The sequence below is a fragment of the Magnolia sinica genome, chromosome 8 (genome assembly GCF_029962835.1).
Source record: "Magnolia sinica isolate HGM2019 chromosome 8, MsV1, whole genome shotgun sequence".
NCBI lineage: Eukaryota > Viridiplantae > Streptophyta > Magnoliopsida > Magnoliales > Magnoliaceae > Magnolia > Magnolia sinica.
Window position 1 is genome coordinate 10,450,082 of NC_080580.1, and position 12,164 is coordinate 10,462,245.

The window sequence follows — 12,164 nt, forward strand, 5'->3', positions numbered from 1 at the left end:
GAAGACCTTTCACATGTGATTGGACATATAGAAGACCCCACTTAGGGAAGACACATGTGAAGGAAGATTGGAAAAAGAAGACCGAGCGCCCAAACTTTCTCATACTTATGTTATTTGAGTGTTTTTGACTTAGTTAGGGGTCTTTTAGTAATTTTATATATTTATTTGCTTATCCTAGGGGTATTTTAGTAATTTTATGTCGTTATTTGCTTATTTAAGTAGGGTAAGGCCCTAAACTCGAATTTCAACTATTGATTAATGAAAAACAAACCCTTTGGTTGCCTCCTTCCTCTCTTCTCTCTAATGGTGCTTCTTCTCTCCCCTTGATCTTCTTCTTCTAATTTCTTCTTGTGCCCTTCCAACTTCTTCAAGGTAATAATTTTCTTCCTTCTATTTTCCGGTTTTGGCTAATCCTTCTTCGATCAAAATCTTGAGAACCGATCTAAACCCTAAATCCCAAAATTCTCAAATCCCTAATCCGAGAAACTTCTTGGTTCTTCGGACTAGTGATCTTCATTGATCGATTGGGTGTGACCATGCAAGATCGGGAGGTCCCATCCCTCGCCGGATCCAACCTAAGTAGTAATTGAATTCCATAATCTATGGTTGTAGTGATGGCCCGCTCCATTGCATGTTTCCTTTATGATTTTCTCAATTATGATGATTACTGTTAGAATTTTAGATCATTTATTCCTTTTATTTCCGCTGTTTAATTATCTCCATGAGCATGCATCATAATTAGGGTTGTCCTGCGTCAAATTTAGTATCAGAGCCAAGGCTTGTATGGTTTTTGTTTAGATCGAGTTATCAAATTAGGGTTTTGATTTTTAGGTTTAACTTGGGAAAGTTCCAGGTTTAGAAAGTTTTCAATTTTAGAAACTTTCCAATTTTAGAAAGTTCCTAATCTGGAAAATTTCTAGATTTGAGTTGTTTCCTGTTTCAACTTAATTGTATCAGTTCATAGTAGTTTTGCATTCATCGCATTCATCTTGAAAGTCATAACACCTAGTAGTCTAGTTAGGTAGAGTTTGGTTCAAGTCTTCATTGTATGCCCACGAGAAGAGGTTGAGGTTTCGGACTTCAACCTACCATAAATAACGAACAGTTATCTGAGCAACTTGCTCAATTGATGCAAAAGATAACCGCCCTAGAAGCGGGTCAAAGGCATGAGTTTGCCCGCCTTGAGAACCAAATTATCACTACCATGACTAAGGTGGAGCAACTAGAGGCGTCCCAAAAGGAAAACCCCGCTGTAGGGGAAGATGCGCACTCCCAAGTGGAAGGAATCATGGAAGAACGTGCTGCCACACGTGGTGGTAGTGAGGATAGAGATCGTGGTAACGGTCGTGGTGTGGTGCGAGAGGCACGAGCCACATGTGGTCATCAAGACCGTTATGATCCAGATGAGCGTGCGATGAAGAGTGTGAGAGTTGAGGCCCCGAGTTTTGATGGACGCTTGGATCCCAAGGCGTTCCTTGACTGGGTTACTGACATGGACCACTACTTTGAGTGGTATGGCATGTCGGAAAACCGTCAAATGCGGTTTGCTAAGATGAAGCTTGTGGGTCAAGCCAAGCTCTTCTGGACCAACACCGAGCGTAGGATAGAGAGAGTTGGTAGAGCCCCTATCACACATTGGTATGAGATGAAAGAGAAGTTGAAGGAGAAGTATCTTCCTCTCTCATACCGTCAGAAGCTCCTTGACCAATGGCAATCCTTACGCCAAGGGTCAATGCCTGCCGCTGACTACATCGCTAAATTTGAAGAGTATGTGATGCGATGTGATATCCGAGAAGACCCTCTAGTAACGCTCTCGCGTTTCAAGACGGGCCTTTGTGCGGATCTTCAGCGCGAGCTTATTACTCGGCCCTTAACGGACTTAGATGAAGCATATCAAGTCGTGCAGGAGTTAGAGCAATATCTGAAGGCTCCTGTCGTTCATCGTTTTGAGTCCCGAGACTCCAGTGCTAGATCTAGTTCCCAAGGAACTAGACCTAATATTGGTAGTCAACCTAGGGCACAGGCGACCATTCCGCCTAGGCCTAGGGAGGACAAGGGCAAAGGGGTTCTTGGTGCCGGTCCTAGTAACATGAGTCAAGTGAGGTGCTATGAGTGTGGCAACCTTGGCCACATGTCTAATCAGTGTCCTACGAAGAGCCGTGGGAGAGCCTTAGTTATAGGCGAGCCCCACGAGGGTGGAGATGACCAGGGTGATTATGAAGTTGAAGAGTATCACCCTGAAGGAGGACTTACTGATGAAGAAGTGGATGGAGAAGCAACGCTTGCAGTAGTCAGGCGTGTGTTAGCTCAGTCTAGAAGTAGTGCTGACTGGCGTCGAAGCACTATCTTCTACACTATTGCCAAGTGTGGTGAAAAGAATTGTAAGGTGATAGTGGACAGTGGAAGTTGTCAGAATGTGATTTCCACTAGCACCTTAGATCGCTTAAAACTGAAATCCACACCTCATCCAGACCCGTATAAAGTTTCTTGGGTTGACAAGACATCCCTACCTGTCACCCAGCAATGTCTAGTCCCCATCGAGTTTGGGTCATACAAAGAGTCCCTGTGGTGTGATGTTTTACCTATGGATGTGGGACATGTTATCCTAGGTAGACCGTGGCTATTCGATAATGATGTCACGATCTTTGGCCGTTCGAATGCATGTACTTTTATGTATAATGATAAAAAGATCAAACTTAATCCCATGCCACCTGAGAATACACTAGGGAAGAAGAAGGAGGAGAAGGCAAGTGAGCTTAGAGAAATGGGGAAATCCAAACCTAAGTCTTTACATATAATCAACGCAAGAGAGTTTGAAAAATAGGCTAAGGAGGATTCTATGGTGTATGCCCTTTGTGGCTAAAGAAATTACACCTGAGGTTCCATCAGAGTTGCCCTGTGAGGTGACCTCGGTCCTGAAGGAATACAGTGATGTATTTCCTGAAGACTTACTGAATGAGTTGCCACCTATGAGGGACATACAGCATGCCATTGATCTTGTCCCAGGGTCTACTCTACCGAACATTCCTCACTACAGGATGAACCTTGCAGCGCATGCAGAGTTGAAGAAGCAAGTTGATGAGCTTTTGCAAAAGGGTTTCATCCAAGAGAATATGAGCCCGTGTGCCGTGCCTGCATTGTTGACGCCAAAGAGAGACGGCACGTGGCGCATGTGTGTGGACAGCCGTGCCATAAACAAAATTACTGTCAAGTATAGGTTCCCTATACCTAAACTTGATGATATGCTTGACATGATGGCCAGGTCCACTATATTCTCTAAGATAGACCTCAAGAGCGGATATCACCAAATCCGTATACGCCCAGGAGATGAGTGGAAGACGGCGTTTAAGACCAAAGATGGGCTGTATGAGTGGTTGGTCATGCCCTTCGGCTTGACTAACGCATCCAGTACTTTCATGCGGGTGATGACACAAGCTTTGAGGCCGTTCATGGAAAAATTCCTAGTGGTGTACTTTGACGATATTCTTATTTATAGTACCACTAAGGAATCACACCTTGAACATTTAAAGAAGGTCTGTAGTGTCCTTAAGAAGGAAAAGTTGTACGCTAATCTTAAGAAATGTGCATTCATGTCTAGCCAAGTTGTGTTCTTAGGATTTATAGTGTCATCTGAAGGGATGCGCACAGACCCTGAAACGGTCAGGGCCATAGTTGAGTGGCCAGAACCAAGGAACATTCATGAGGTGTGAAGTTTTCACGGCCTAGCAACTTTTTATCGTCGGTTCATTAGGAATTTTAGCACGATCATGGCTCTCATTACCGAGTGCATGAAAAAGGGAGAGTTCGTGTGGTCTAAAGCCGCCGTCAAGACTTTTAAAGAAATTAAGGGCAAGATGGTGGAAGCTCCTGTCATGCGTCTACCTGACTTTTCTAAAGTCTTTGTAGTAGCGTGCGATACGTCTAGTGTCGGTATAGGTGGAGTGTTGAGTCAAGAAGGACACCCAGTGGCCTATTTCAGTGAGAAACTGAATGAGGCAAAATAAAAATACTCCACTTGCGACAAAGAATTTTATGCGGTAGTGCAATCCCTGAGACATTGGCGACACTACCTCTTACCGCAAGAATTCGTTTTGTTTTCTGACCACGAGGCTTTGAAATATTTGCATTCTCAGAAGAAACTCAACCCAAGGCATGCCAAGTGGGTAGCGTTTCTTCAGGAATATTCGTTTGTTTTGAAACACAAGGTCGGGGTTGAAAACAAACCAGCGGATGCCCTTAGTAGGAGAGTGGCGTTGCTCAACTCCTTGAGTGTAGAGGTAGTCGAATTTGAGCAACTGAAAAATGAATACCCCATATGTCCTAATTTTGGGGGTACTTACGCGTCGCTCTCTAGTGACCAGCATATTATGGGTGAATATGTTCTTAAAGATGGCTTTCTTTTCAAGGGAGACAGACTTTGTATTCCCCGTATGTCCCTTCGTGAATTCCTCATCTGGGAGCTTCATTCAGGAGGGATAGGGCCATTTTGGTCGTGATAAGACCATTGCCCTCGTGGAAGATCGTTTATTGGCCAAGCCTCAAGCGAGACGTAGCCAAAGTTTTAAGGCAGTGTCGAACTTATCAACCGGCAAAGCAAAGAAAGCAAAATACCGGGTTGTACACGCCATTGCCGGTGCCACACCAGTGGCAGGACATTAGTATGGACTTCGTGCTCGGGCTTCCCAAGACTATAAAAAAGCACGATTCCGTTTTTGTTGTTGTAGACCGTTTTTCTAAAATGGCGCATTTCCTTCCATGTTCGAAGACGTCAGATGCGTCTCATGTTGCTCGTATCTTTTTTGATGGTGTGGTGCGTCTCCATGGGTTACCTAAAACCATAGTGTCTGATCGTGATGTTCGATTTACTAGCTATTTTTGGAAGACACTGTGGCACATTATGGGAACTCGTTTGCAATTTTCTACTGCTTACCACCCACAAACAGATGGTCAAACTGAAGTGGTAAACCGTAGCCTTGGAAATCTTCTACGTTGTCTAGTGGGTGAACATGTTAAGACTTGGGACCTAATTTTACCAACTGCTGAACTTGCTTATAATGGGTCAGTTAATAGATCTACAGGGTTGAGTCCTTTTGAAATTGTAAGTGGTTATAAACCTAGAATGCCCATAGATCTCTTACCTATGTCTGTTACCCAAAGGTCTTCTGAGTTAGCCGATGCATTCGCACGCCATATTCATGATTTGCATACACATATTAGACAGCGGTTAAATAAGAGCAATGATGATTATAAAGTTTCAGCTGATTCTCATCGTAGAGTGCAAGAATTTCAAGAAGAAGACTGTAATGGTGCGAATAAGGCCAGAGCGATTCTCTCAAGGATTAGCAAAGAAATTACAAGCGCGTAGTGCTGGACCATTCAAGATATTACAAAAGGTTGGGTCTAACGCGTATCGGGTTGACCTTCCATCTGAAATGAGTATTAATCCAACTTTTAATGTGGAAGATCTAGTCTGTGCCCATACTCTCATTGTTGATACATCGTCCCTTTCATGGCCTTTTTCTGAGTTTGCTACCCAACCCCTTTCACCCCCTCCTCCACCCATTACCCATAAAGAAGCAATTGAGGAAATCTTGGATGACGAGATAGTATTCACGAGAGATGGGGGTTTCCAAAGGTATCTTGTCAGGTGGAAAAACAAACCATCGTCTGAATCTACGTGGCTGTCGGGCGACGCATTGCAGGGTATTGATCCAGATCTACTTGAGCGCTACAAAAGTTTCAACTCGTCGGGGTCGAGTTTTTCTCACTCGAGGGGAATTGATGCGAACACAGGTGCATTCAAGGTGTACCAACGAAGAAAGCGCCAACCACAAGTGCCGTTCTTGTGGATAGGCGAATATTGAGGAGTTGAAGACCTTTCACATGTGATTGAACATATAGAAGACCCCACTTAGGGAAGACACATGTGAAGGAAGATTGGAGAAAGAAGACCGAGCGCCCAAACTTTCCATACTTATGTTATTTGCACGTTTTTTGACTTAGTTAGGGGTCTTTTAGTAATCTGATATCTTTATTTGTTTATCCTAGGGGTATTTTAGTAATTTTATGTCTTTATTTGCTTATTTAAGTAGGGTAAAGCCCTAAACACGAATTTCAACTATTGATTAATGAAAAACAAACCCTTTGGTTGCCTCCTTCCTCTCTTCTCTCTAATGGTGCTTCTTCTCTCCCCTTGATCTTCTTCTTCTAATTTCTTCTTGTGCCCCTCTAACTTCCTCAAGGTAATAACTTTCTTTCTTCTATTTTTCAGTTTTAGCTAATTCCTCTTCGATCAAAATCTTGAGAACCGATCTAAACCCTAAATCCCCAAATTCTCAAATCCCTAATCCGAGAAACTTCTTGGTTCTTCGGACTAGTGATCTTCATTGATCGATTGGGTGTGACCATGCAAGATCGGGAGGTCTCATCCCTCGCCGGATCCAACCTAAGTAGTAATTGAATTCCATACTCCATGGTTGTAGTGATGGCCCGCTCCATTGCATGTTTCCTTTATGATTTTCTCAGTTATGATGATTACTGTTAGAATTTTAGATCATTTATTCCTTTTATTTCCGCTGTTTAATTATCTCCATGAGCATGCATCATAATTAGGGCTGTCTTGCGTGCATACATACAAGAATGGAATATTTGTGAGGTGTCTCATCATCTTGGTGGGACGACACTATTGGACAGGTTGGACATCATCTGAATATACCATGTAGGCCCCACAACTTGAATTTGGGGATTCTTGGGCGGTTGTACATTGTTTTCTATGGTGTGGTCCACCTGATGATTAGATTGACCTGATTTCTACAATGGATGCACATCATGGTGCACTAAACCTGTTGGATGGTTGGATCTCATAAGCACACCATGTGGGCTCCATGTTGGAACTTGAAACATTAACATGTGCCCTTTTAATGATATGTTTGGAACTCATTTTATGCATGATGCATCCTGACATTATTTTGTCCTATTTCATGGTAGCATCTGGATTCTGGTTGTAAATAATTTTCAAGGTCTTAAACTCTAACACAAGAGCATGCCTGTGACGAAGTGTGGATGTTACACTTTTTTTTATTGATGAATGGTCTTTGGTGAATGGTCGAGCAATTGCTGGTAGAGATCTTCATGAATGGCTGAGGATGCCATTTCTCTCTCTGGATCTTGCACTTTGAGTTGTCTCCTCTTTAACCGAGTGGCATGTTTGGATAGAGTTCAGCTGCTCAGAGTCCATTTAGTTTCTTCTGACACTTCTAGGTTCAATGTTGCTCTAGTCTAGATTAAAATATATTGAGGTTATTTAATGCTTCTCATTTTTAGCTTCTCTTTTTGGTAGCTGTTGGCTCACTTGTTGTATGTGATGGTCAGGCCATGATGAAAGACCAGTTTGCAAACTATGTTGTACAGAAAGTCCTTGAGACTTGCGATGACCAGCAACGTGAGCTGATTCTTTCGCGAATAAAGGTGCACTTGAATGCATTAAAGAAGTACACCTACGGAAAGCATATAGTAGCTCGTGTAGAGAAGCTTGTGGCAGCTGGGGGTACACCATCTCTTTCCTTTTGCACCATCTCTTTCCTTTTGCTTTCTGAATATTTTTGGTCTTTTTTACACTTAGGAGGAATTTATTGCAGTTAACTTTAAAAAAGAATGAAAAACATATCTCAGTTAGTATTTTTGACGAAAAAGGCACATGGATAAAGATTTTTTCAAGTAGGGTTGGATGTTTGTGGTCTAGCAGACTGGCATTTTGGAAATGAATTGTCGACTGAAAAGAAAACAATTTCGGAAGTCGAAGGTGTGGTGGGTCTTGGTAAATGTCTATACCATTTTAATTTGTAAATGTCTCCAGCCAAATAACCCAGCTGGTTATGATGCCTACTCTCCCTCGGTGTGGCCAGGTTCGAGACTCCAAGGGCTACCTATGAGGTGATGCCTCGAAGCTTAGACCAAAAAGGGGGGGAAAATAAAGAAGAGAAAGTATGACACTAAAGAAATGAATGGGTGGGACACTTTATGATCAAATAGTATAAACACTTGCAAAATGAAATGAGTGGGGACATTTTGGGATAAACTAGTCTACATGATTAGGATCACGGGCTTGCAGTATAGATGGCATTTGGTAAACAAGTGGCATGAATAGGATAACAAAGAAATATCTTTTTATATTGGATATGATACATCTACATACCATTATATACGAGTAACCCATATTGTTTCGGATGATGCCATCAAAGTATTTACATTACATGATATGTAGCTATCCATAAGGTGACACTTAGGAAATGGGTGTTATGACTAGGGTAACAGAGAACTTTATGCATTGTATAGGAAATGTCTACAGACTATTTACCAATAACTTGTATTTTTGGTTGAGGCCTCCTAAGCATGGTTTTAAGACTTGGACGTGTCCCTTGCGACTTGTCCGAGTTGATTCCGACTCAAGACCCGATCCGATTTGACACCACGAGTTGCCTAGACAATTCACCTCGGACTCGGATTAGTCCCCGACTCAGCTTGAAATGGAACCAGTTGGTTGCGAGTCTTTTTTAACCATGCTCCCAACGATTTGCATTTAATTTACTTTTCTCCATTGTATATTTTTCATAATTCTGACCAAGGCCTTCCATTTGCAGAACGACGAATTGGAGTTCAGTTGCCTTACCTGTCTTAGATGTCACAAGAAAGAGAGTTGTTGTACAGCTAACTGAGGCTAGTGTGAGCTCCCTCTTATCTCTCTATCTATTCTAGTAATCTATCTATTTGGACTGGTACAAGCTGATTGGCAATAAGTATGTTGCTCGTGCTGAAAAATGTACATTGTGTAGTTTGAGGGTATAGTAGAATCAGGCCAAGTGCTGAGAGGCTCAGATGGTTGAATTCACCTGATGCCCATGAAGAGGAGATAAAATGACTGTACAAGTTTTCTTTTTTAAGGGTGTAAAGAGAAGAAAAATGGAGGTAGTGAATATGTTAACGTGACTGTACAAATGTCGCCATGTGGAGAGTCGTTGGTTGTTTCGAGATGAGGCGAGGATTTTTTTTTTTCTCTCCTTGGGATTTGATTATTTTAGTTCTTTTAAGTACATTTTTCTAATGTGCCTAAGTCCCTTCGTTTGAGTATATCTCTAGATGTTGGCATGGTTATTTCGTATGAATTTGATTGCTCTTCTTCCATTCTCTGCTAGGATTGGGTCATAATTGAGTTTAAATTGCTAATTTAGACTGTGTTTGGCTGCATGATTGAATTACTGTGATAGCTAGTTTGGTAAGTAGCTGTTGAATTGTTGCTATGTTCCTTTGGAGTGTTGACTGATGTGAAGAGATATAAGGGTGCGTTTGGCTGCAACAAATATTATGAAATATCATGATTAATCATGTAATTTGGTGCAAAACATCATGAGATTTCGTTATATTTGGTGCAACCAAACGCACCCTAAGGTAAGCAAATTACAGTCATTTCCATATTACTGAAACTGGTTATTGCAATTGAACTTGATGGGTGCCCCAATGCTGGCGTCAAGAGTCAGTTATGATTGCTTTTTTACTGCTTGGCTTGCTGCTGACATGATTAAGAGCTTCATCATTGCTATGGCATGCATGGTGCTCTAATGATCTGTGTTTATCAGCTCTAAGTTGAATTAGATACCCATTTGACAGAAATAGTATCCTTGTTTAAAAGTTTGAAGAGATCTCCTGGAATTTCCTATTGCTGGCATGTGGTGCTGTTTTGAGCTTAGTAAAATTTTCATCCCGAAACATCTCTCATGTTTAGACTAGTATTTACAAGGGTTATGTCAGTGTCTTAAAACATTTACTGGACAGTTGAACTCTCCACATGAACATTGATACCAAGGTTTAAAATCAGTGTATCAGGTATCGTATCATGCATACACCTGTATCACCTTGTATTGGGCTGTTTCAGGCAGATACAGGCTAATGCAGATGATACTTTAAACCTTGATCGTTACAAGCTTCTCAAGTATGATTAGTTTTATGATTTACCTAAACATGATTATACTACTGACTTGCAGCCAATGCCTGCCATACCTCATGTGCTGAGAATCTAGGGTAGCTGCGGTTGATAGATGTACCCATGCTTTAGTTGGTTTGGTTGAATTTAGAGAGTGTAAGGAAGAAAAGGGGGGAAGAGAATGGAAGGTGCTAAGTGAGAGAGTTTTTGTGAGAAAAAGCTTATTATATTGCGTAATATGCATACTCCTAGGAGAACATAACACCATATGCAGACACCCAAAAGGAACATAAACAAACTATACACTTATATATATATATATATATATATATATATATATATATATATATATATATATATATATATATATATATTTATATATTTAACATACACCCCCTTAAGTTGGAATATAGATGTCTGCTAGGAGATCATAACACTGTATGCAGACACCCAAAAGGGACATAAACAAACAATACACTTGTATTTTTTTTTATATACACCCTCATAAGTTGGAATATAGATGTTGATCATGCCCAACTTGCTAGTGATATAAGGATGAGCATCCTGACTTGGAGATTTGGTAAGAACATCTTCCAATTGCCCTTTAGAGTGAATAAACAAAGTTGCAATTTCCTTGGTAGCAACATTTTTCTGAATGAAATGACAGTCAAGTTGGTTTAGGTGAATTTCCTTGCCATGATTACCAAGTTGGTTTAGGTGAAATTAGATAGTGAAAGGAAGAAAGGAGAAGAGAATAGAGGAAGCAGGAGAAAAAGAGAGATTTGAGAGAAAAAGATTTTCTTTACATTCTACTCAGGAGAACATAACACTGCATACATGCACACACCCAAAAGGAACATAAACACGCTATGCACCACTTGCACCTTCTATAGCTTTCGGGTAATGTAGGGTTGAGATAGTGGATTGCCTATTCGGTGGGCCACCTGGTTCCTCTTGGAAGCCATTGACGTTTACAGCGATGTCATGAAGGTCCTTTCCCCTGCAGAATGGATGTTGATCATATTTTGATGGACTCTGCTTGAAGGGCATGTGCTGGGAATAGATGGATAGTACAGGAAGCAATATCTGATGCGGTTCCCTTGCTGTGGGACACCACACACTCGTATCCCACATAGGGGTGTACACGAACCGAGCTAGCTCGGTTAGCTTGCTTGACTCGAAAAAGCTCGATTCTACTCGGTTCGAAGCCGAGTTCGAGCCGAGTCGAGCTGATTTTTTGAACTTGAAAATGAGTTCGAGCCGGGCTGGCCCCAGCTCGACTCGGATCGAATTCAGCTTGAATCGAACTCAGATTGAACCAGTTTGGTGACTCGGTTACTTTGCTGTTGAGTTGCTCACCAAGTGTTTGATGAAATGACTCAACGAAGTGTGGCTGGTGGCAAGGAAGGTATGTACATGAAACATTATCTTTTTTTTTTTCTTGGCTTTTATGTTGCTTAGAAGGTGTTTGATAAAATACCTATAAAACCATTGCATCTGTTTTACAAACTGGGATTTTGAAGGTGCAGTCCAGGTGTTTGTAGAAATGCTGCAATGGCGAACTTTGCTCGATCTTGGCTCGAACTGGGCCGAGCTGCTGACCGAGCCAAGCTCGCCAGTCAGGTCGAGCTGAGGTCAGCTAGTGGCCGAGCCGAGTCGAGCTGAGGCCAGCTCGATTTCGACTCGATGTACACCCCTAATTCCCACATCAACAAAGTCCGCGTTAGTCGATCGTCCAATACATGGCCTGCAGAAGGGTGGGACACCACACTGGTATACCCTATGAAAGAAGCCCACGTTAGGCGATCGTCCAATACATGGCCTGCAGAGAAGACGGTTAGAGTTTAGAGCAATGGTTTGCTTAAAACAAGTGGCCGGTCAGAGTGGTCCAATCACGATGGTTTACGGCCTACATTCCATCCACCTGGTGTTCCACTGGATCAACAGCCCATTCACCACCTGTCCATTGCCATAACCCTTGGATCAATGGTTTGGGTCACTGAATCATGCGCCTTGTCTAGACAATTATCATCCTGGAAATTCCTTTGATGAACTTGTGTTCTTGGTTTAATCAGCTCTGGGCCTTATCTGGAAAGGTTTGCTCTGTGGAATCCGCTGATTCCATACCAAAGGTGGGACCCAAAAAGAACGGTCTATATTGGACAATGCTAACCATTTGATCAATTGC

At 41.9% G+C, this 12,164-nt stretch overlaps 1 protein-coding gene across 3 annotated transcripts in view; it reads left to right on the forward strand.

Annotated features, from left to right (window-relative positions):
* The window catches only part of LOC131252844 (pumilio homolog 2-like), a 33,207-nt gene extending 24,027 nt beyond the window's left edge, over window positions 1-9,180 (forward strand). For all 3 annotated transcript variants that reach the window (XM_058253593.1, XM_058253591.1, XM_058253592.1), the window contains 2 exons: window positions 7,372-7,546; window positions 8,640-9,180. In XM_058253593.1, the coding sequence (XP_058109576.1) occupies window positions 7,372-7,546; window positions 8,640-8,677 (213 nt within the window). In that variant the 3' untranslated portion in view covers window positions 8,678-9,180. The remainder of the gene's footprint in view (window positions 1-7,371; window positions 7,547-8,639) is intronic.
* The last annotated feature ends 2,984 nt before the right edge of the window (window positions 9,181-12,164 follow it).